The 26,723-nt window shown below is 36.9% G+C and overlaps 2 protein-coding genes across 3 annotated transcripts in view; one reads left to right on the forward strand and one right to left on the reverse strand.

Moving 5' to 3' along the window:
* LOC134754210 (dual specificity calcium/calmodulin-dependent 3',5'-cyclic nucleotide phosphodiesterase 1C-like) overlaps positions 1-26,723 on the forward strand; it is a 166,409-nt gene that overhangs the window by 126,006 nt on the left and 13,680 nt on the right. The window lies entirely within an intron of this gene.
* Positions 439-25,940, reverse strand: LOC134754216 (paraplegin). Of its 2 annotated transcripts, none has more exons than XM_063690385.1 (15): positions 25,590-25,940; positions 25,353-25,505; positions 22,527-22,667; positions 22,139-22,276; positions 21,639-21,732; positions 15,279-15,412; positions 15,029-15,193; positions 14,717-14,868; positions 11,924-12,146; positions 10,456-10,589; positions 8,552-8,688; positions 5,389-5,591; positions 1,247-1,366; positions 892-1,077; positions 439-722 (listed from the first exon to the last, which is right to left on the reverse strand). In XM_063690385.1, exons 1-15 carry the CDS (start codon positions 25,767-25,769, stop codon positions 507-509), a joined length of 2,376 nt encoding a protein of 791 aa, XP_063546455.1. In that variant the 5' UTR covers positions 25,770-25,940; the 3' UTR covers positions 439-506. The 2 variants fall into 2 exon arrangements, with proteins under 2 accessions (XP_063546455.1, XP_063546456.1); XM_063690386.1 differs by having other exon boundaries at positions 22,527-22,664; positions 25,590-25,939.

Here is a 26,723-nt window from a genome sequence, read left to right on the forward strand (position 1 = left end):
ATCGTATTTTCTCGGAAATGTTCGTATTTGTCATGCTACTTTTGTCAACCTCGGTACTTCTTGTACCGAGACTGACTGAAATGGCAAAATACGAAAGAAAATAATAATGAACTACATCATAACTTATTAGCTTATTACCTTCAAGTGAGGATGTATGGTATCTAACCAAAAACATTCAATAGCATAGTAATCGTTGGACAAGGACATATTCGAGTCAAATAGCCCCACTGGAAGATTATATTATGCAGGTGTGGTGTAAATGTATCGTATCTTGTAAGTATTTAACCGGTCACTCATAAGAATAGCGCATCCTTTCCGAGCTGAGCTTGGCCATAAGATCAAAGTACCTAAAGGTACCATACTTTCGCAAGAGCGCAGAGTAATTCATAATAATGTATCATTTCATCATCATAGTTAAAAATAATGAGAGAATAGGCATTGATGTAAAGATAATACATTTATTATTATTGTGTATCAGACTAGCACTTCACACTTCATAAGGAATTCTACGTATTATGCTGTTGTGGACCCTGTTCCGGCTTCGCAGACGGCGCTCCGATGTTTGAGCTTTCCTCGGCCGTTGCCGCAGCTTCTAAACTTCTTAGGTTCGTTTCAAACTCGACCGGCTCGATGAACTTTTTCCCTTTAAAAGGTGGAGGTCCCAGTATTGCTTGGACCTCTTGGAAGTTCAGCGTCTCCTTGACAAGTAGCGATTCGGCCAACTGTAAACAGATGATAGTTTAACAAACAAGCTGCGCCAGAGTCGCCAGACATATTTCTGAGTCGCCTAATGTTGATAGTATATCTTCGGATGAATATTTGGCAAGGTCAGCTTATTCCATCATAAAGTAAGTGTGCTGACTGACTCAAACAACTATTCCGACAACTTACGGCTTTCAATTTATCCTGGTTAGTTCTGATAATCTCTTCAGTCCTGTAATACGCTTGGCCTACCAGTTTCCTTGCTTCCAGATCTATAAGATTCTTCAGCGTTTTGCTAAAGGGGCTCTTGCCTCTCCCTTTCATGTCGGGGAAGGACACCAGTCCGACCGTTGAAGACATCCCATAAATGCGAACCTGGAGTATACATTAATGTAGGTTAGTAGGCTGCAATTGGTATATTAGGACCATTTCACTTTTAAGAATTTTTTGTTGTACTAAATTAGTAAGCGTGAAGTTGGACGTTATTATTATATGTTATAATAATATCGTTTAACGGATATGTATTAACGAGCTTTAGCCGTACCTGAGCATAAGCTATCTTGGTGACTTTTTCGAGATCATTTTGTGCACCGCTGGTGATTGAGTTGAAGGTGATGGCTTCTGCGGCTCTGCCTCCGAGCGCCATGCACATGCGATCAAATAGCTAGAAATATAACAAATATTATTGTGATAAATCTAGGTTAAATTAACAAAACATACTTATCAATAGAGTGATTATTGAGGAAGGTTTTGGTATATAATTTGGTAAGGTTTTGTGTAACCAGTGCGAAGCCGGGGCGGGTCGCTGGTATGAATAAACTTTAACTGTAGGCAAGCATAATTTTAAAAAAAAGATTGTTGCTGTGTTGTGTATTATAATTTCAAAATATCTATTTATATTGTGTATTTTATTGTAATATAGCTCGGGGCCCGATACTTCTTAGACACATTTCTAGATTATAACATCTATGAATCTCTGTCATTTGGGCATCTAAATACAAACAGGAAAGAATTTTCACTACACCAGGTAGTTTTTCACATTTCGCTTTGTCAGATTTTATTTTTATGAAGAATAATAAAATACATGAGAAAGAAGTTGCGCTGCTGCCGCTATATCTACATTTCTCTCGCATGGGCTTTATCTACCTCCATAAACGATAATAACTTGATAAACACACGCGTGACTTTATTGTTGTATTATGCTGTAATGGTAGTCCATTTCTTGCAGTCAGATTCACAATAATATTGCAGTCAGAAATAAATAGAAAAAGTAAAAAGCACTAGTTTGCAAAAACGAACTTAGTGAAAGCTAACCAGACACGTTAATTACCACTGTTTAAGCAACTGTATTAAAATAGCTATTTATGCAACTCGAATTCCACTCGTCGGAAATCATCTTTACGCACGTGTATCATACAATGTTTTACTATGCATTGTGCGAGTAAATAAAAAAACATATCATGGCAAATAAGTTTAATTATTAAAAGGAGTGTTTTAAATCGACACGAGTTGCAAATTACCTATTCGCACGTGTATCGTACAACGTTTTACAGTACATATGGCCCTTTAAACTTTCGACATAAACATTAAACAAAAAGCACTAGTAGATAGATAGATAGATAGATAAAACGTTTATTTGGATGCTGCAAAACACACAATTTTAGTGTAAAGTATAAGTAGGTACATTGCAGTCAGAACAAAACTTAAGTACTAAATTAAATTAACAAAAATTTTTTTACTTAAACACGAAAAATTAGTTTTTAGTGGTTAGCTGCACGCTGTGTGCATTGCAGCAACAACAAAAGGGGACTAGTGCGGAAAAGTAGTACTTTCCGCATGATATGGCTCCGTAGGAAACGCACTTTTCGAGCACATGCATTGTACAACATGTTTTGAACTTAGATAGTATCAAGTCATAACATTTGAGATAAGCCAAGGCACGTAGTATTTGTAGTCTTTTACAATACGGTAAATAAGTTGGGCATATTCCGAAGTTGGTTTATTTGATTAAAATGATTTTATAACCACGGTTAACATGCCCAGCCGGGCTAGCACATGATTGGCGCGAGAGTGTCTCGCCGCGACATAGACTACCCGTCCTCCTTTAATTCATACAGTTAGTAAAAGACGGGTAGTCTATCTCGCGGCGAGATACTGTCGCGTCAATATTGTGCTCGGCCTACAGTTAGGTACCCTTTCGAGTTAGAACGTGAAAGCTCGTAACCCTTTAAACGCCAAGAACCCCTAAAGTGGTCGTTACTAGTCGTGCCCACTGCGCCATGGACCACTATATGGGTTATGGCGGACGCTTTCAAAGTAACCTTAATAGACACTTTCAAGTAAAGTTTACATTCGCTTGCTTGCGCCCACAGACCTAAAATTTATGCTTACGCATAAAGACAGCTGAAGTGTGGGAAAGGGTAGCCATCACGTATATGAACATCCCATGAGTGCGAAATAGTCAGACTACAAATGAGAAAACGTAACCATTTTTAAGTGATAGGCGGCCCAACTCGACCCGGAGCGCATTGCCGTATTTTCTAATCTTGAAAATAAAAAGAAATCAGGAAGAAAACGTACAATAAAGTAATGTAGTGAAGATGGTGTCGTGTAGTGTGCCGGATTGTAGTATCACAGGGCGAAATAACCCAGGCAAACATTCATTTCACAGGTAATTATGATATTCCGAGCAGTTTTCTTAACGATATTCTGTCAAATTAACTGCATAAAAAGTGTAAAAAGCCGGTTTATACAATTAATTATAAGTTTTTCTTCAGTTGTGTGCTAATATTTTATCATATTAGTCAATTATTTGGAATATTTTGTGTAAAAACTTAAACTGTTACTATACGCTAGGGCTTGACAAAATGTTCATATGACTGTATCGATAACTTGTCGGTATAATAGGTACAATATATATTTAACTATTTTTTTCACATCATTAAGATGTTAGCCTTTATAACTGAGTTAAAATAATAACGATTCTTATAATACCTTTTTGAAGGTGCACATGTTTAGCGCTAAATTTAAACTTCACTTTCCAACACAGTAGGTACATACATACATTTTAGCCACTTTTCCACGACTTTGCCGCCAACGGCGCCAACACAAGGAAACACAAGACAGCGTATATTTGCACACAGCGTATACACACCCAATCCAACTTGTCAGTAGAAAAAGGCGCGAAATCAGGGGTGCGAAACTCCTAGCTTCGGGAAAACTCGGCTCTGTTCGGCTCAGCATTGCTCCGAGCAATTATTAGGGTTGGCACAACTTGACGTCCCTTTGCGTGCACGGTCGTGCACACAGTGGTCACAGATAAGGTAATGATCTGAATTTTGACAACCCTACATAGCCGAAAGGGATAGTGCCATATATTAGAAAGGGACATCGTGATTCGACCCTGAACCGCTGTCAAACTTCGGTTTTGTAGGAGGTTTCCTTTCTGTACGGTAGCACTATTATTTATTCTGTGGCGAAATTAATATTTTCTGTGGTAAGTCAACTCTTTGCGCCTACTGTTAGCATGTGTTTGTGTTAACGACGTTGCACCACACACAAGCATACGACGAGAAACCTGCTTTAAAGCTGTAACGGTGCGGTGCGGTAGTATGTTACGGCTATTATCAACGCTTGCTTGCTTTTTTTTTCATTAAACTACTTATCTTATACGGAGTTACATAATATATATCTTTTCACATCACCAATTCGAAATAGTAGATTGTGTCACAAGGGAGCAAAATGACATATTTACGGCGAGGGCGTAAATTGAATCCTGAACGAAGCGAAGGATTCATTATAGAATCCCTCGTTACTCTTGGGATTATATTATAATAATCCCAAGAGTAACGAGGGATTCTAAAGTGTAGAATCCTGAGCATAGTGAGGGATTCAAGTGTGTTACGTCCAAGATGAAAATAATTTTGCTACCATGTGACACATACTGCTTTTCACATAACCTATGAGGTAATTATGATTTTTAAAAATATTATTTAAGCTAAAAAAATAATGTACAAAAAATGTAAAAATAGTGTCCTAGAACAGAAAAGTGTTACTTTGATCCCTGCTAGGAAGCAGGGAAGAAAAGTGCCACTTTGATCCCTCCTAGCAGGGAAGAAAAACCCCTTTTTCGAATTGGTGATGTGAAAAAGGGGTTTTCATCAAAGTAACACTTTTCTGTTCTAGAACACTATTTAAAAAAAAAATTGCACATTATTATTTTAGCTTAAATAATATTTTTAAACGTCATAATTACCTCATAGGTGATGTGAAAAGCAGTATGTGTCACATGGTAGCAAAATTATTTCCATCTTGGGCGTAACACACTTGAATCCCTCACTACGCTCAGCATTCTACTTTAGAATCCCTCGTTACTCTCGGGATTCTATTATAGAATTCTTCGCTTCGTTTAGGATTCAATTCATTCATTTTATTTTAATAAAAAAGAAACATTGAAAGAGTAGTCGATGAAGCAGTCACGATAGATTATTAATATGTTGTAACTTGACATCACTAGTTTTGATCTCACATAGACAATTTACGCACACACTTGCATTTCATTTTTGGTCGCACTTTTAAAGCCTGACAGTTGTTCTTTGTCATCCTAGTTCTGTGCTTGCGCCCGTTACGTTTTTGTTGACAGTGACGTTTTTGTTTATGACATAAAGCGTTTAAAAGGTTAAGTACCTCCTCCTTAGAATACAGCTTCTGATCCGATGTGGTGTACTGCGCAAAGCCTAAGGCCATGTTGGTGCGAGGCACGATAGTCACTTTGAGGAGGGCGTCAGTGTGCTCCAACAGCCAGCCCACCAGCGCATGCCCTGACTCGTGGTATGCCACTATTTTCTTTTCACCCGGAGACATCGAGTGATTCCTTTTCTCGGTACCACCTTAAAATATAATTAGGTAATGAAATATATATATAGGTACATTGCATATTCCAGCGATAGAGAGGCAGATAAGGAAATTGCGTTTTTCGCGGTAGGCCCTCAGATTTAAACAATATACAGGTCGAATTAAATATGAAAAGAAAATACGAAAAAAATTATTTGTAGAGCATAAAATCTTAAGGCCGTTCCATCGGTTTGCCGCTGTCATTGTCACATTTCGCAAGAAAGAACGGGAAAGAACATACGCGCCAAGTGTCAATTTAGATCAAATTTTGTCGGTTTTTATTTATTTTAAAAACGTTACCTTACAATATCGAAATTCTAAAGCTATGAAATTACTATTTGTTAAGATTGTTTTTTCTTCTTTTTTTGTTTATAGTATCACATAATAAATAACCGAGTAAAGTAGGATTAAAAGTCCGAGTTAGAGGTTACTTTGGGAATTAATTGTATCGAGCGAGGTGTCATAATTCGTGTATCGGAAGCTATGGTGTTAAAGATAATATAGTCAAGAACTACATATATTTTTTCCACGTCTACGAATATCAACGGCTCTGAGAAAAACATGATCATATAAGGAGATTTTTCGCTTTCTGGCTCAGGGAACCGCCTTAACAGCTATTTCTCTTTACCTTTACTCTATAATATATGCCTACATGTTCTTAAAAATAAAGACCAATACAAAACAGCCAGACAGAATGTTCGCAGTAATTTCAGAAATAAGGATGACATGTTGCAAACCTGTGATAACTCGGGGCACATTCTAGGGATTTGATATCGATAAAAAAGATGTCGATATATATTTTGCATCCGTCAGCCGCCCATTAGTCATTATATTGTCAAAATAGTTTTGATAAAGAACTCCTTTCAGGCATATTTTACAAAATAAATAAGGTTTGGCTCGAAATGGTACCTAATGGTATTTTTATGACTTAGGTAAATTTCACTTTTTATGTAGTTTTAGTATTGCTACGCACTTAATTTTTTTAAACATTACTCCATCTTCATTTATCGAAATGAAGATAGAGTAATGTTTAAAAAATAATAAACAGCGATATAATATGATTAGAATAAAACATTTAGTGGCAATGTGGAAATATTGAACTGAATTAAAAATCTTCGAAAAACACCTTTTTAGAATTGAAGAAGCAGTATACGAAGCGATTTTGTATAAATATATTTATTTTGTAGAACATTTGTGACGTTTTCAACCAAAAGGTACCACATTGTCGCTTGTCGATAAGGTTGATTTCGAATTGAAGCTATATGGAAATAGCGCCTTATTGGCAACCGACAATAAGTAGGTACCCTTTTGGTTGAAAATAGCACATTTAGATGTTGACAGTAATATCGATATATTTAATTGTCGATAAAATATTTTGCTTCGTCACTTTAGTATAAGTGCCCCGAGTTATCCCAGTTTTGCATGTTAGGGGTATCCATTAATTACATCACGCGTTTAGGAAGGGGGAGGGGGGGGTTCCAAGAAATTGTAACATGTTGTGACAAGGGGGAGGGGGGAGTCACAAAAATTTGTGACGTCACTTTAACTTATTTAAATTATTTTATTCGCTGTACATGTTTTTTGGGATGATAATCGTTTTTAATCGTTTAATTTTCTTTTCTAATCAGTTGTGAGTTATAAAATTACATAAATTTCTTTTTTCAAAAATATTTTGATAAAATATAATAATAATACTTCGATTTGCCGATTTCATTAAAGAAATGTGACGTCACAGCGTCACACTAGCGGGGGAGTGCTTTGCGAAATGTGACCAAGTGTGACAAGGAGGGAGGGAGGGGTCAAACAATCTTGAAATTCGTGTGACGTAATTAATGGATGAACCCTTAGTAATTAAAAGTAATTTTAGATATTTTGACAAGTTTAAACAACACCGCAGTGAGGGTGTATAATAAATTACATAGATAAAGATATAAAGGAATGCCCAGATCTAAAAACATTTGAAAGAAAACTGAAACAATATTTTATTAGTAAGCCCTATCCATCAAAGAATATTTTGCTAGAGCTTTAGATTAAATAAATATTTGAAATATATATATTAACTCTGATTATGTGTTCTCCCCTGTATTGCTTCTGTTTTTACTTATTTTTTTAATTTTATTGGCAATTCACGAATTAACTGACATTTAATATACATATATGTAATTTAATTTTTTACTATATTTTTAACTGTAATGGTTTTTTTTTTATTTGTTTAATTAATTTTGGCATTACCGGTGGTGTAATGTTTAATATAAATGTATTTGCATGCATTGTACTATGTTTTTATCTGCAAATAAACGATATATTGATTAAATCACCAAAATAGGTAAGTAAGGTAAGTAGTTAACTAAATTAAAATGTGACAGTCGTACTCACTGATTTTATATGTAGGTATATTAGGTGCTTCGTTAAGACGGGCCTTACGGGGCCTTACTACGAAGTGGGCCAGTTCGTTGGTGCGCAAACCGCGTTATGGCAGATGTTCGCTCGGAATTACAGGTATGAACGGTTACCTAACGGTCAATTAACGATTTTTAATGTTCATTCCAAGTCGCAGCGGCGGTCGTGAGTTCGCGCACAGCCGTGGGTATGACTAGGTAGGTACCTACTTTTTTATTTAAAAAATATCTTGCACGCTTTACGTTATTATTTACAAATTAATAGATGAGATAAATCATTTAAGTATGCTAATTTAGACTGAAACTAGATAATAGTTTGGCACCTTTCGAGTAAGCAACCATAAAAAATATTTGTAAACTTCAAATATATAAAAAAAAAAACAAATCATAATATTTAATAAAATAATTTGATTTGTTCCCAAACTTGTTCATTTGTAAACTTCATCAATAATATCCTGCGATTTTCAACAGAAAACTAGAAGATCTGATAACATCCAAAACAGTTATTTAGTATTGTAGCCTTCGGCTAGATATATTATTGAGTGTAGGTAACGCACCAACAACCCGTTCGACCGCGTATTCCAAGTCTGAAGCGCGCACGATGTTCTGCTTGTGGCGGGCGGCGTGTAGCGCGGCCTCGTTACACACGTTGGCTATGTCCGCCCCGCTGAAACCTGGCGTCAGGTATGCTAATCTGCACAAACCAAATGGTGTCCTCATTTTTATTTCGAAGTAATACCTACACTAATTATTCATTTTAGTGCTCCATACAAAACTTTGTTTACGGAGCACTTATGGAATCATTTCGTTCTTGCAAATCGGATAAAATATGTTTAATTAATATATTTAAAAAACCGGCCAAGTGCGAGTCGGACTCGCGCACGAAGGGTTCCGTACCATTACGGAAAAAAACAGCAAAAAATCACGTATGTTGTATGGGAGCCCCATTTAAATATTTATATTATTCTGTTTTTAGTATTTGTTGTTATAGCGGCAACAGAAATACATGATCTGTGAAAATTTCAACTGTCTAGCTATCACGGTTCATAAGATACAGCCTGATGACAGACAGACGGACGGACAGACGGACAGCGGTGTCTTAGTAATAGGGTCCCGTTTTTACCCTTTGGGTACGGAACCCTAAAAAAACTAATAACTGTATATCAGTATCATCAAATCTAACTCTTAATACGTCTAAAACTAATTTTATATGCTTCTCTAAATACGATAGAAACCAGCCAGCTGATAATATGTACCTTAAAATACATCACTGTGATCCCAACACAACAGTCTGCGACTGACCTATACTTAATTGAAAAACAAAATTGTATCAAATACCTTGGAATCCACATAGACCAGATTATCCTGGCACCGTCATATTGAGAACATAAATAATAGAATACGAACTAATATGGGTGTTTAAAACGCTACGATAGGTTACCTCAAAACAAATATTAAATCAACTTTATATTTCATTGGCTCAATCAATCATGTACTACTGCATAACTGTCTGGGGAGGCGCAACGAAAACTAAATTTCTAGAAGTTGAGAGAGGACAGAGGTGTTTGTTAAAGGTTATGTATTTTAAGCACTACAGATACTCTACAAAGGAACTCTATGGTATCTGCGACTTACTAACCATGAGAAAACTTTATATTTTGCATATACTACTGAAGCTACACAAGACACTTAACTACAAACCCGTCATTCTCATACCATTCCGCTTATCTGTGCAATAAAGTTAACACGAAAACAAATATATACCCTATGACATTTTTTGATTGTAGAAAATACCTTATACAGTGGCTAAAAAATCTAAACTCTGATGAAACAGAAGCTTTACTACAAGGACACGCACGCTATATGTTTAAAAAAAAAACAATTATCCAACAATCTCTTACACAGACACACACACACACACACACACACACACACAATTGTCATTATATACTATGCAATAAAATTTGCAAATATGTGGTTTATTTCGGAAACAGGTATTGTAAACCTGGTGGGTACTAGGAAATTCCAGTCATTATATTGTAATTGTAATTTATTTGTTACGCAAATAAACATTTTCATTTTCTATAGAAATTGATATATATATAGTATATGTACCATAAGACCAATTAAAAATATAAATATCAAATGTATTGAGATCGTTTTAGAAAAAATACGTAAATTATAACTTTTAAATACACCTACAAGTTATTCAAGAAAACTACATTGGACTCTTTAAATGGCTAACATTATTTAATTGGTTGTAAGTATACCTATGTATCAAAACGGATAATATGCAGGGATAATAGAATTAAGTGCGGTACGCGTTGTCTTGATGCCATTTATTTTGACCCACTGTTGATAAAAAACCTAAGAGAGAAATATATAGACTTAAGATGTCCGAGTGCTATGAACAACTATACATATTACATTACTTATATACACAGCATATACACAGGTGTACCGTTTGGCATAATGACTCGGTAAGTCCTCCAGGACGATGTGCTTGAGATGCCTCTCAAATATTTCTTCACGTTCTATCAATGTCGGTAAGTCAATCAGGATGTGACGGTCGAAGCGGCCAGGACGGAGTAAAGCCTGAAAGTTTAACATGTGTTTCATCTCTTTCTTTGTTGTTCTATTTAATTAAAATAAAATAGATGGGTTCGAACTGCCGAGGCGGACATGGATAACCTTAATAAATTGCGCACCGGCCACGGTCGCTGTGAACTCGTACATAAATATATTGTGGCAGCTGGGTGGAGTCTAAAATTTTTGTTTGTGCTATCGTTGATTCGTTGCCTATGCGTCTGATAAATATTTGGTGGTTGGTGGTGGATAAATCCTGAAGTTTTGTGAGTGATGAATATAATGACATTAATATAATAGTCTACCCCGTTCGTATAAAAATACCGCAAATCGATGTACAGGTTAGCCGTTTGGCACACACATACTAGAGGCCAAAAAAAATTGTTAATGATATTATTTTCAAAATTGCTTTCTTGGGGTTCGATATCAAGATATTACGTATCATTTGTGGTATATTGTACAAAAAAAATCAGCAAGGTATATCGTAGCTGGAGGATACAACCTTGATATTTTGTGTCAATAACTAAACAAATTATACCAACTGATGAAAAGGCGCAGTTAAAGGGTTAAAAAGGTATTTCCCGTTGGATATATGGATATTACGTATCATTTTATGATTAATATGTACCGTATCTGCAGTATAGTTCCATAAGTCTCGTGAAATAGGTATTGAAGTAGAACTGTCACTTTGTAAAATTGAAAAATTTAAAAAAAAATTGTTAATGATATTATTTTCAAAATTGCTTTCTTGGGGTTAGACATGAGGATATCACGTATCATTTGTGGTATATTGTAAAAAAAAATCAGGCATATCGTGTCTGGAGGAGCCCAAACTTGGTATGTATCGCAAATTCTTTTTGTTTTAATTTAAATAAAATGCCCGAAATGTAATGATGTGATATATTTTTAGAATCGCCTCAAAAATCCCTTTTGTATGATACCACACTCGATAGGTTTTGGAAAAAAATATTTTTTTTTCCATACAAAAAAAAATGTTTTACCACTCCCCCCCCCCAGCGAAATTTTTTTAGAAACCTCGACCTCTAGTATGCGTGTGCCAAACGGCTAACCTGTACATCGATTTGCGGTATTCCTTTGAAATTGGGGACGAGCGGCTTCCGCTATAAGTATAGGTAGTTCTTAAAAAATAAAAATCTAAGTGCAAGGAACTGTAGTATGGCAAACAAAAATTTGGCAGTTATTAAAAAAAAGTTGGCTGATTGGTTAAGTTGGTCTAAAAATTTGACTGACTGTGAAGTCAACAAGTTGGATAAAATTATTGCCAACCTGGAGTGTGAAATAAAATTATTGCAGAAGGATTGTCTCTTGTGATCAGTCGCTACCTTATCGAGCACATCAGCTCTGTTAGTGGAGGCGAGTACGACGACGCCCTCGCGACTCTTCATGCCGTCCATCTCGACCAGCAGCTGGTTGAGCGTCTGTTCGCCCTCGCCGCCGCCGGGCCCGAACGACGCGCCCGATGACGAACGCGCGCGCCCCACGGCGTCCATCTCGTCTATGTACACTATGCAAGGCGCACGAGACGCGGCCTCTTTAAACAGGTCTCTGAAAATGCAGTCGGTATCGTGATAGGTACGTGATATTATTAGTTGGTCACACAGAGTTATATCAAGATAGAAGGAAAGAGTGTATGTACCTCGCGTGGCGAAACAATGACACGGTGTCACAGTTGTTGGCCGCGAACTTCAGTCTGCTCCCGACCGCGGTCTGCTTGCGACGTCAGGTTTAAAAAACAAAATGGTTTGTTGCGCAATAATTAACTGTTCAAACGGTTTACTGATGTTTCGGCGAAAATTACTTGACAAACTTTCAGTTCCCAAACTATTTATCCCATATTTTTAGTAATCCAACCTAACCTAACCCAACCTAGTACGTCATTTTCATTTCGCAAGTATGGGGTTGGAAAATGAAATGGTTGCGAAGTAAGGTTATGCCAACGATTGGTTTGCCAAATGAAACTTTGGCGAAAAGTTGGTTGCCAAGTGAAATTTGGCGAAATAAATTTCGCCAAAAAGGAAGTACACCTGTTCGAACACTACCAATAAAGTTGGAGCTGTTAATGGAGGTATTTCCCTTCATCGGTAAGTACAATTTGTCCTTAAATATCTGTTATTAATTAAAAAACTATTTATTTTATTATTTTCATCAAAACAATAGCGGGCGGTTGTGTGCCAACGCTAGCTTTCCATTGCGGCTTAAATTTAAGGAGCCAGACTTGGCGTGCGTTCAAAACCAGCGAAAAATAAGCTATTCAAACTGTCGAGTCACGTTCAAGGTCGATTTCTCATATTTTCTGTCAAAAGTAAGAATAGTGCTGTACACTGCGATTTTCTTACTCGATTATTAAAATCGATTTTGAAAACAGACGAAATGATAATTACGTTCTTATATTATTAATGTCACAACATCAATATATATATTTTTAATGCAGTTGCTCAAAACGTGCTACTTTACGTAGCTGTTTAGCGTGCGGTAAGTTGGTTTTCGCGAGCTAGCTTTTTATTTATTTTTAAATTTATACTTGTTCCAATTCACTACTACTTATTGATGAGTGTTAATATTAGTTTCCTTTAAACGTCGTAACTCGTAATCAACATAAAAACCTATTGTTAATGTAAGAATACGAAAAATATACATATTTCATATTTTATTACTTCTTTTCATCATTATAGCACGTTTATTTTTTTAATATTGAATATTGAAAAACCGTTCTTAATAAGTTGTCTGAATGGAACGGATTAGCTATGGAAGGTTGAGGAATAGCTGCCGTAACACCTGTCAAAGAAGACGGGTTTTTCTTACTGCAAGCTAAGTTTCCAAAACATTCGATATTGTTTTTATTCCTTACTTGTTGTTCTTCTTTTTTTTGTAAAAAAATATACATATTTCATATTTTATTACTTACCTCTTCATCATTATAGCACGTTTAATTTTTTAATATTGGATATTGAAAAACCGTTCTTAATAAGTTGTCTGAATGGAACGCAATAGCTATGGAAGGTAGAGGTAGGAATAGCTAGCTAGCTGCCTGTCAAAGAAAAGGCGTTTTTTCTTACTGCAAGTATGTTTTAAGTTTCCAAAGGCAACATTCGATATTGTTTTTATTCCTTAGTTGTTGTTTTTATTATTTCTTCGAAACTGTATTAAAAAACGTCGTTCGATACACGTGCGGAACTGTCATTCTTCAAATGATATCTCGGTACTCGCGAAGTAATGACATACTTTCCGCACTAGCATCGAAATGTACTATTTCAATTTAAAATTCTGAGCTTTCTCATTTCCTCTGTCAAAAATAATTATCATTTCCTCTGTCGGAAATAATTATCATTTCCTCTGTACGTTCTTATCGATATTTTAGAATCGATGCCGTGTCCTAATAGATCTGTGAATCGATGCTTTTGAATCGTTTTCGCGCGGCTTATGTTTCTCATCACTAAATTACGCTCGTGACGTCAAAGTACCTACGCAAAATGTTACACGCTCGGTCTCCCTACAAATTGCTGAGCTCTTTCCTTCTATTTTGATATATTTCTGTGGTTGGTCACCAGACTGAGATGACAGGTATAAATCAACTCAGCATCTCACTCAACAGCTAAAGGCCGATTGCACCAAACCGTCTATAATCGTAATTACGTTAACACGTTCGGCGATTGGGAATATTGCTAACCTTGACCTAATCACTGAAGCAGTTAATGCTGTTGAAAATTGGAAAACATGGCGAACTCGGAATATCACTAAGATAAAAACTGAACTGACTAACTGGTATAGAAGATGAAGTATGAAATTATGAATGTAACATGATATTCAATTCAAGCAAGTACACATGTAGTTTTTTTTTTTTTTAGGCAACAATCAGTCATATACAAAAATGATGTAATAATAAGCAATGTGTTAATAGACCATGAGTGCCCTACCTTAATTAAATAATTTCTAATCTAAAGTAGCTAGTGTAGGAGCAGTAAGCGGAAAACAAAGTTATCATTAATTAACAAACTTATCAGTAACTTGAAGTGTATCTATATTCATTCATCATTCAGATATACATGTGCACATACAAAATTGTTGTTCCTTTATTACCATATCAAGACTTTAAATATGGCTTTTAATAAAGATACCTGACTCTTGCAGCTCCTAGACCCCCTATCATCTCTATGAATTCAGAACCATTCATAGACAGGAAAGGTACATTAGCTTCTGTGGCCACTGCTTTCGCCAGTAACGTCTTGCCGCAACCGGGGGGCCCGAGTAATAGAGCACCTTTTGGTACCTGGAATTAAATTGGTACAATTTATGGAATTTGTTTCAGTACCGTACTTATTATATTGGATGTATGAGTATATTTTTAATGTAAACATTTAAAAAAAATACTCAAAAATCTATAAATATAGCAATGGATATGATTAGTTATTACTTTATTATATAAGTACCTTGGCACCCAAATTTTTATAGTGCTCTGGCCTTTTAAGGTAGTCCACAAACTCCATAATTTCAACTTTTGCTTCTTTAAGGCCAGCTACATCTTCAAACTTTACTCCTTTGCCTTGTCCAGTCATGGAGTTCACTAATGTGAATTTAGCGCGACCAAGCTGATTCTAAGATACATAATAAATATATTGTATTAATCATTTACTACTTTCATAAGTAAAAGTATTACAAAATGAATACAAAAACACTCACAAAGCCACCAAGGTTCATGTTCATTTTCATAGACCTTGTAGAATACAAAAATGACAAAATAACTGCAGCAATAAGTATGCTAGCAATTATTTTGCCTGCTACACTTCCATTCCTGTCATAGATCACCCGAACACCTGAAACCATGATCAAAATATTTGGATTTACATAATTATTACCATTACCTTGTGGCAACTTTGCCAACTTCTTGGTCCTTTACCGCATGTTGTTCCATACAATGGCCGTTATAAATTCTACTCTATTGACATTTGAAAGCTATTCAAATTCAAATTTAAACAAATAATTCTAATTGATGTCACACCTGTCCTTTTACTATGGAAAACCACATACAATATTCCAAATGAACGGGTTATTCCCATTAGTTACCACCAAGTCGTTACCAGTGGTAACAACTGAGAAAGAGTTACCACTGACACAAATGGCATTTTTTTCTCAATCGTTACCACAACTGGACAACTGAGAATTTTTTCACAGTAGGTAGTTACAAACAAAATATTTTGTTACTGTTCAATACTAATAAAAATACCTATGTAGATAATTATATAGAGTGCTTTAAAAATAATCATATGTTGATTAGTGCCTCAGTAAACTGCTCTAAAAACCCACTCTCGAAGCGGTCTAATTAACATTCCTATTACCCTACAATTATTTATTTATTTACCCTCAGAAATGATGATACTCTCTGTTTGGCATTATCACTAAAACAAAGTCGCTTTCCGCTGTCTGTCTCTCCCTGTGTATGCTTATCTTTAAAACTATGCAACGATTTTGATGCGGTTTTCACCTATCAATAGAGTAATTCTTGAGGAAGATTTTAGTGTATAATTTGTAAAGGTTTTGTGTAACCGTGCGAAGCCGGGGCGGGTTGCTAGTATTACAAACCAGTAATAGTATAAAACGAATTAAACGGGGTGTTGGTAGTAGTACAAAACGAAATATAGCTCTTAAATTTTGCACTGTTGTCAGGGACAGGAGTTATTGGTTTTGTTAAAGCCTTAGCTAAACTACAACGTAAATGTGTAATTTGCTCACTTTAAATAAAACTCTGGTTCTTGCCAAGGAGAAGCGTTACATACCCAGAATGCTGCGCGAGGCCATTGAGATTAAGAAATATCCAAACTTTAATAGGGAAGATGGCTTTTCTCTACCACCAGCTTGGGATCCTGTAGTCCACCTGATAAAGGAGCAAGCGAGACATAGACTGTGAGACCGTAGTGTTGGATGATGCTGGACATTCTGATGTTTTGAAAAGATGTGTCCCGCCGAGTTTGTTGCCGGTCCCATATTGGGATACCCTCCTACAATTTAGAAGGGAATTAAATCTTCTCGGGTCCGTGGTGTAGGGTTGGAGCCGGCATAGTTTTTTATCGCGTGTATATATATATATCTTTACTTGAAAAATAATTATAGTGTATAACTAGCCTTATGAACCGATTTTGCATGTACAACCAGCCTTAAAGTTTGTAGTCTATGATTGTTCATTATTTTAGTATGTGGGTATTTTTGCATTTTGTAATTTTTCCTCAGTCACCCGTTGACCACGAACGCTGTAAAGAGTTCGAAACGTCGGGATGTATTATAAATTCAATATACGCGATATAATCCGTTTTCATAGTTTTATTTCATGAGTAACTATCGCGGTAACCGAAGACAATATTACCGAAGACAAAATTTTTTGCTCACTTTAATTTTAAACCTGAACTGGTAAAATTGTTTAAATAATTTTGATCAGTATTAGAACAGAACTGAAACACTAATCGACATTACTTTTTATGTCTCATGCTCTGAAAGTGGGTAGTTGTTGTTCTAAAAAGAGCGCAGAAAGTGATACGTTTCTGCTGTAGTGCAGAAATTTGTTGTACTCCTCTTCGTCCCCGTCCCACGAGCAACTGGGTGGAAACAAAATTGAAAAATAGTGTATTTATTTCTCCGCCTGGAACAATTGGTAATTGTTCTAATTTTATTAATCCCGCATTGAATCGTTTTTTATCAAAAAAGATGTAAGTAAATTGTTAAAATAAATTATTCTTGATTTCTTTTGTTGGATTGTATTTACTCAATATCATAAGGCGGGAACCAAAAGGAATACACCAAAATTTTTTTTTTTAAACCATACACTTGCGTAAATGAGCAAAGGCAGTATCTTATACAGCCACAGTTAAACGTTTGTACGATATTAAATGGGTTTTTAAAGTTATTTAGCACTATATTCGTGAAAATAAAATAAAATATAATATAAAAATTGCTTATTTTATTCATTAAATTGTTATTTAATATTTAAATTACTTTAAATACTTTTATTATGTTGGCTAAATGACTGGGATGCCATTGACTGTTGGGAGTTTTAGAACTAAAAAGTAAAAAATTAAAAAGTAGGAGGCAATCCCGTTGATTTTGATACTAAATTAACCAAATCATTTTAAAATTACTGCAGTTTGTTTAAATATGTGTGTTTTCGTAAATATTGCAATCTAAATATTTTCCGCTAGGGGTTATTTATCTTCACACATGAAAAGTCTCCGATTGCAAGTAAGTCCTTAGGAAAAAAATCATGGCCGCAGGTCTATTAGGTACTTTAGTTACTGATTTTCAAAATTGCCTTGTCTTGTTTTGTTTCCTCGCATACGATATGAAAAGTAGAGTGTTTAACTCGAATGAAAGGCACCATTTCCGTCTCGGACTAATGGCGCTCTCACTGCGTTCAAGCGCCAAACTTCCTCGACGGATATGGGTGCCTTTCAACTCTTGGTTAACAATACCTACCCTACCTATTTTTATTAGTAAGTATTGAACACTTATTACTAGTTACCACCAAAAGGAAAAAACGGAACCCTTATAGGATCACTTATAATAATAACGCGGGGGCAGCTTGTGGCGAGCTGACGGTGAGTGGCGACACCGCGGACCCCTATTCCTAAGGGCCCTTTCATCTGGCCCTCGCCTCTGTGCTTGCCTTGACTGGCCGGCCAGAGTGGAGTCGCAAGAGCGGGACTTATGCTCCAGGTTGGAGTGTAAAATGTCATAACGCCGGCGGCCTGCTGAACGGTTTACCGGGAACTGGCTACCGCAAACTCACCTCTCGACAACCTCACAGCCGCTCTGAAGTGTTTCCCTATTGTCGCACTGTGCGTGCGGCCGTTGTAGGGTCCACTAAATGAGTTGGCGAGTCACCAACTGTCTTTAACAATTTTGAGACTGATTGTCACGGCAGGTGTCCGCTAGTCTCTCCCATAGCCCATTATCCAGTCCATCCAACATTCAAATCAATAGCCCATGACCTTAGTTCCCATCGCAGCACAAAAGTGCTGCACTGCAATAGTCTTTGCACCTGGCGGGAACCATCTCCGGATGTATCACATTGTGCGTTCGGGGATGATATCCGCCACGTGTATCCCTTGCTTTTAGAATAAATTGTCTTAAAGGGCCTCTGCGCTGTTGGCTTCGGCCCCACGCATGCCTCCCAAAGGTCCGGGACCCCATGGTCCCGAGATATGGAAAGACAGACAAATAATAAAAATAATAATAACCCCGCAGGGCAGCTTGTGGCGAGCTGTTGGGGAGTAACGACCCCACGGACCCGAGTGCTCCCGAGAGTCGGTCAGGGTCTCCGTCTCCGGCGTGTCTTCGTCGGTCGGAGTGGACCCCAAGGGGACCTGCAGGACTCTCAGCTCTGGCTTGCCTTCATTGGCTGTCCAGAGAGGAGTCGCTAGAGCTATATGCTAAAGGGGTGGAAGTGAAACATGCATAAGACGCGAGTGGGCACAGTGGCTGTTAACAGCCACTGGGTAGAAAGCGGCGCACACCTCTCGACACCCCTGAGCCGCTCACACCGGTGTTGCTCCTGGTCGTCTTCACGACGGCAGTTTCAGGGGCCCATCTAGTCAGCGGCGAGTCACCGCCTGCCTCGATAACGTGTATAGACATTGTTATGGCAGGTGTCCGGACCTCTCAGCAATAGCCCAATCGTTTGACCAGCCAAACTTCAAGACCATAACCGGCACTCTTTTCCACTGTGTTTATAATAGCCCCTACGCCTGTTGGGACCGATTTACGGGTATCTATTTGTACCCGTGAATGGGTTCTAGCAGGTGTATTACATAACAGCAAACTTCTCCAAAGGGCCTTTACGTGTTGGATCTGTATCCCCACGCACGCCTATCAAATGACCGGGATGTATATACCCGTGACTTTATATGATATACAAATAATAATAATAATAAAAATATTTATTGCTTTAAACCTTGGATATTACACTCGTGCGTCTGTCTGTCCGTCTGTCACAGCCTATTTTCTCCAAAACTACTGGACCAATTAAGTTGAAATTTGGTATACATATGTTAGTAGGTAAGTTTGTGACCCAAAGACGGACATGTAACGTAAACAAATGAATGTTAAACACGGGAGACACTTTTGGGGGGTAAATGAGAAAATTGTGATGACGCGCCACAGCACGCACACATACAAGGCGGCACCGCAACATAGCCACACAGAACCGGCCCCACCGCCGACCGCGCCCCGCAACCCGCGCGCCGAACCGTATATAACGCCGCGCACTCGCAGCGATCGGGATCATTCCGACAGTCGTCGGGCCTAGCTGAGTTTCTTGCTGGAGTCTTCTCGGCTAGGCTAGGTTGTAGCGAACCAGCGACAAAACTCCCATTAGCTCGATTCCCTTTACACCCTCAGATCAGGTTGAGACCGCTCAACCGATCTGCGCTGGAGCGAAAACTCTTTAGGAGTATTCCAGCGTAGCAAAAACCGTCTCGTGTGATGCGGAAGGGTCCTGGATTTTCCCCAGGCTACCATCCCCCCACACAGTCCTACCGCTCTACTTGCCCCCCCTGCAATAGAGCCCAAGTCAGGTTCAAAAAAAAAAAAAAAAAAAAAAAAAAGCGATCGGGAGTGTTCTTCGCAGTCGCGGATCGGCTGCTAGGGGCACTGCACTCTAGCTGAGCGGTGTGTGGTTCACGCGTCAGCTCCCTAGAGACTCCCTCCCCCTCTTCCTCGGTACGTTGAGCGGTGTGTGGTTCACGCGTCAGCCCGGGTACCTTGCTAGAGGATTCTATACCTTTCCCTTGTACACTGTCCTTGCCCCGAGATCCCGTCACTCCGCCCGAAGGAATAGCAGCGCAGTGTGTGGTTACGCGTTAGCACTCTATCCCTTCGGTACAACCCCGATCCCGTTCCGTACACCGTAAGCATGGCCCTGCCGACCGTCCCGAGGGTCAGCACAACCCTGTATGGTTGTCGCGGATAGATTAGGGATTCGCGCCCGTCATTAACATCCCGAATAAGGGAGCCCGTCCCGTGCGCATTAGCGTAGGCTCTAGCATACCCGTTTGATCCTAGTATAAATAAATCGGCATAAAAGCCCGTAGATTGTAGAGATATAAATCAGTGTTTCTTTACTCACCCCACTGTCCTCTCATCCCTGAGCTGTCGAGACATAACCCGAGGTCCCGTCTGGACCGAGGGAGATCGTACATGCTGCCACACTCGTCCCGACGCGTGTGACAACATTACAAAATTAAAAAATAAAGTGTTTCAAACTATATCGTGTCACATATCATATGAAAGAACTCATTGTGAGAATCTTAAATATTTTTTTTTATAATTTTAAAATAAACAGTAGAAGTTATTCAAGAAAATAGGCAAAAAAATACCATTCCCCCCTTTATCTCCGAAACTGCTGGGTCAAAAATTTTGAAAAAAATATACAAAAGAGATCTTTACCTACAGATCACAGGAAAACCTATTAGAAAGGTGCAGTCAAGCGTGAGTCGGACTTAATTACTTAGTTTTGATCCGACTCCTACAGGTTTATTAGACATTTCACATAAAAAATATATTGTTTAAATTGTGTAATGTACGGAACCCTTGGAACGCGAGCCCGACTCGCACTTGGCCGGTTTTTTTTTTCAGTTGGTACCACTGGTAACAACTTGGTGGTAACTAGTGGGAATAACTAAAATGAACTGAATATTTATTTCTCAGTTGATACCACTGGTAACAACTTGGTGGTAACTAGTGGGAATAACTAAAATGCACTGAATATTTATTTCTCGGTTGATACCACTGGTAACAACTTGGTGGTAACTAGTGGGAATAACTAAAATGAACTGAATTAAATGTGTTTGTTCCTCTCTCATTTTCTCAATGGTTAGCTGGAAAAGATCTCTATTAGGGATAAGTTCGACTTTGCACATACACATACTTACATCTTTTACTCTATTATGTCTATTTCGTGGAAACTTGCTTTTGCATATAAAGTTACATACATTACATACATACATACATAAATGCCAGTTAGGGTTGTAACTTGTTACAATAGTTTAATCTTACCTTCTTTAACACCCAGACTGTTTTCAATTTCTCGTAGTTTCTCCTCAAATCTGTGAATATCTCCAACATTCATGTGGTATACTCGGTGAGTAGTCTATAAACAAAAAACAATAATCAATATGAATGGAAATTCATTACCTACTTCCCCACTGCATTTTAGCTGAAATCTTGGATTTTAGTATTAACCGTCACATACGCATCACTTCTATGTTGCTTTTAAGTGCTATGTATAATACATTGTCCATGGAGCACTTATGGGATCACTTTGGTGTTGTTGGTGTTGTAAATCACTTACAGATATTTGTGGTATTTTCTATAAAAAGGGACCTTATTGTCGATGCCGCTTACGCCATTATAAACGATGCTCCGATATAAATACAATGCCGCGCGACGCGACGCTGTGCGGCGTAAGCGAAAATGCCCCATTTTATTTTAGTACCATAAAAATCGTAAGTTACACTAACTATTTAGTTTTAGTTAAGTATGCAAAGTAATATAACCTTTTTCCCCTTGATTACTGCACCTTCATGTAGGATGATAGTGACTACTTCAATATCTGGCCTAACTATGAGCTCTTCTACTTCGCCTTTTGAAAGCATTGAGTAAACAAATTCATTCCAAGAAACATAGCGCACCATCTGAAAAATGGCAATCTCATTGATAAGTACATTTGTTAGTTAAACTGAAAAATAATACACTAAAGTAGAGTTCAATAGATATTGTGGATTAAGTAAACAAACCAAATTACCGTTTATACTTACTGCAAACTCTTTGAACTCATAGTTATAAAATATATATGTTAATTATTAATATTTGATTTGCCATTTCTATTGTCCCCCACTATAGCTATATTGATATTAGAAAGAAAAATATGAATTATGTTAATACCTCATTCTGGGTGTTATCTCCAGGAACCAAAAGAGAACTGAGTATTACGAGGATACTTGTAGTAAGCATCCAAAACGCTGCTTTCACCAGTAGAGATGGTACATTATTTTCTTCATCAGGTTTCTTTTTGTCTTTATCCTGCTGAAATTAGAATATATAAAATAAACCGGAAAGACGATCTATGTTGCTGGTTCGGTAGTATACAACCAGCTGCCAGTCTCTATCACAGAAACGGTAACGCTTAGTTCCTTTAAAACAAGACTAAAAAATTGGCTTGTCAAGCAAAGCTTTTATAGTTTTTAAAGAATTTAGTGATTATATTATATATAATGAATAGTGTAATATCAAATTGATATAAACATAATAGATACCTTATTACCAATTAAAGGAAAAACAATAGTGACGTATTTAGTACATAATACATATAATTCAGTCACAGGGTAGAGGTCAAGCACATGTTGGCCTTTAGCATCAATAGGTATATTATTTTTATTTAAAGTACAATTTTGGTAATTTTTAGGGATGTAACGGATGTGGTTTTATCGGAACCGAAAGCGCTGTTTCCGCTTTGGTACCCATGTTTTAAATTTAGTTTAACGTAACCAGAAACGGATTCGGAACCGAAAACGGAACCGTAACCAGAATCGGGGTCAGTACTGTCAGTAGGTACACATTACACAACACAAACAAAACAACTAATTAGTGCAGCACGTGGCAAGCGGGGAGATGAGCGAATGACAGGTATAAACCTGTTAATTTTTGATGTACGCGGCTTATGTCCCACCGCCGCGCTAAGCTTTGGCATCCGATATAACTTCCGATTATATCGAAAGTAACGGAACCGGAACCGAATCGGATGTGTAATACCAATCGGAAGTTCCGACTTAACCAAACCTGAACTCCGTAACATCCCTGGTAATTTTGGTACTTCATTACACTGGTACTTCTAATAATTGTATCTGATCTGATCATAAAATAAAATAAAATAATTCAACCTCACTAAATGCTTAACATTATGTAGAAACCACAATGTTTACCAAAATATAGTCTCTAAAACTTGGATGAAAGGATTTTACTTTAGGATCTTCTTTCTTTTCATATTGTTACCCTCGGTTTATTAATAATGACAGTACACGATAAAACCCGGCCATGCATGATATGGTAAATCTTTTAAATGAATTTGCATTTTCAAGCAGTACTTTTTTATAATTTGTGGATATCAAACTCCATAATAAAATGACAAACACATTATAACATTAGGTTGTCTGTGACTGTGTGTTATATATTCCATTCCACAGTACCGAAAAATTTTTGTCTACCAAATTCTCCTGTTAAAAACATTTTATTATTATTATTATTAATTAGATAAGCTAAATTATACCTTATTAAATTATCTTTTCACAATAGCTAACATTTTTCTAATTGTATTCAGATTGAGATAGTTCTGAGGTGGTTTAACTTTGGTGAATTCAACTTTTTGACAAAATACTGCCGGCCATACATAAGCGCCTTTCAGTGTTTGGAGTAGAAATTTTTCCTGACTACCTCAAGACAGAGAAAAGAGTTTCCAAAAGTTGTTTTTGCTAAGATGACATCCTACTGTGAATAAAACAGCTTGTAAAAATATAAACACAATTGTGGCTTTGTAGCAGGAAGCGAGTGAAGATAATCAAAAAACCCTGGACAAAAAATTAAAGATATGATGGAAAATATTGGGCGAAAACTCACACATGCCCATACATTTTATTGATTGTACTTTTATCATTTAGTAAAAATATATACCAGATATGCATGGCCGGGTTTTATTGTGTACAGTCTTTATTGTAAATATTAATGAATATTTTGGGGACAATCTTACACATATTGAACTAACCCCAAACTAAGCATAGCTTGTATGTACTATGGATACTAGGCGAGAATATGTCGTTGTTGTTGTTGTTGCTCTCCTAAGGCACCCCAGAGGTGCAAAGGGCCTTCACGAGCTCGCACCATGCCTACCTATCTTCAGGTGACGATATACATACATACAATGGTATAGATAAATACATACTTGCCACATGATGAGAGAAAACCTGGATAAGTGGAAGTTAGATATAATAAAAGAAAGAGTGTTTCACAAAAGTTTAGATGGTCGGATGATTTAAGAAGAATCGGAGAAGTAGGTAAATGATGCAAACAGCAATGGAAAGAAATAAATGGAAAGCTATGGAGGAGCCCTACATCACAGGAGTTGTTGTAGTTAAAGTTGTAAAACCAAATTAATATATTCTATGTAACTGTAAGCTTCATCAATAAAGGCTATTTACATTATATACACACTTTAGATACAAAGGTGAACTTCCATAACTCAGGAACATATATTTGTGATGAACACACAAATATACCAGGATTCCCAGGATTCGAACCCGAGACCTCCTGCTTAATAGGTAGGGTCCCTACCGACCGACTAGGCTAGGAGGCCATATTACTTTAGGATCAATGAAAAATAATCAGATCAAAATCAATGTTTATAATTTAATATTGCAGTTAATTTATCAATGAATACTTAACCCTTGTATGCATAAAACATCAATCAAAATTCACACTAAAACAACCAAAACTTTAAATTAAGAATTTATATTGTCATAAGTCTTAATTTCCAGACAATTTGTTTCAGTTTTAATATTGCTACAAGGATTAATCTCACTAATATTGATGTACAAGTATTATGCCGCCCAGAATATTAGAACCTTTAAACAAAGTACAGTTCATACAATACAATAGGAATACTGCAATCTATAGTAATAGTTTAATACAATCTATGAACAATAGTAACATCTCTAATACCTTATCATGCTCCTTGTTGAAATTGTTAGTTGATGTATGGAACCTTCGAGTATCACATATTGCACTATGAGACAGTGATCTTAATCCAGGTAAATGTGATCTTTCCAGTAAATGGCATGTTGCTTTAATTTGTGCATGTAGTTGCTTTTGTTGCTACAATCAATAAAAAAATGAGATCACTTGGCTAGTAAAAATTATAAATAATTTGTTACGAAATATTATGCAAACATTACTTACTAGATGTATAGATTTATTATTTATCTGGCGCAAAGCTGTTACAGATTTACACACATGAATTAAGTTGTCGTGGAACTTCTTCGTACTTTGCTTCTCAAGTATTACTTTACGAAAGTCTAAATGAAACTTTGATTGAATCTTAGCTGTGGACAGTGTCGGTAATCTCGTGATCGATAACATTTTGAACTTTTCTATAATGCAAGAAATTTAAGAAGACACAACTAGAGTGAAAAGAATATACACTATACATAAATCTTTCACTTAATATTGGGCATTGATTTATTTATATTTTTTTTTTGTATCATCATAAATCTTGACAATTAGGTTAGGTTAGGTTATTTTTACCATTTTGACACTTGTATGTCACTGTGGTGCGTTCAGATATCAGAAAACCGCGTCAAACCAAGTCGAACGTTAGGGATATTATACTACTCTTTGGTGACAAGCAACGTCAAACACACAGATGGTGGCGTACATTGAAAATAATATTTAATTAGTATGAAAAAGGGTATAATCTAAAAATTTCATAATTTTAAAAAGTTGCTGAACAAATGTTGGTCAGTTTGTGGCGTACAGCCTCCAGTTTAATTTATTGCTCCTGTTTCAGGAAACACCCGGTACCTATATTTAACACTAAGGGGTTCTAATGGAGGCCTCCACTACCAATTTTTTTATATTAAGACTAGATTTTAGGAAATAAAGTCATATTAAAAAGTAAAAAAAAATCGGGTCCAAAGTCATGCACCGAATGTGATCTCGGAGAACCGCCCAAAAGAGCTTTTTAACTTTTTCCATTGTGGTCAGAGCGTATGACGTACCTAAACCTTAGCTTCTCGTCAATGGTTATACCTTAATATTTCATGGAGGAAGTGAGTCACTTGATGTGTTCCCGTAACTATTTCGGCTAGTTTAGCCCTATACGGCTACCACCAGTTTTGATATTGACATATTCGCTCACGTTTACGTAAATTACTTTCTACACATCTCGCTTGCACTATTTAATATGCGAGTACGAGCGAGATGCATAGAAAGTAAGTTACGTAGACGCTGAGCTACTGTTTTGTTGCTAATTAAGTAATTAATAGAATAAATAAACAAATTAATGATGGCAAATACCTGCAATGCATGCGGTGA

The sequence above is a fragment of the Cydia strobilella genome, chromosome Z (assembly GCF_947568885.1).
Source record: "Cydia strobilella chromosome Z, ilCydStro3.1, whole genome shotgun sequence".
NCBI lineage: Eukaryota > Metazoa > Arthropoda > Insecta > Lepidoptera > Tortricidae > Cydia > Cydia strobilella.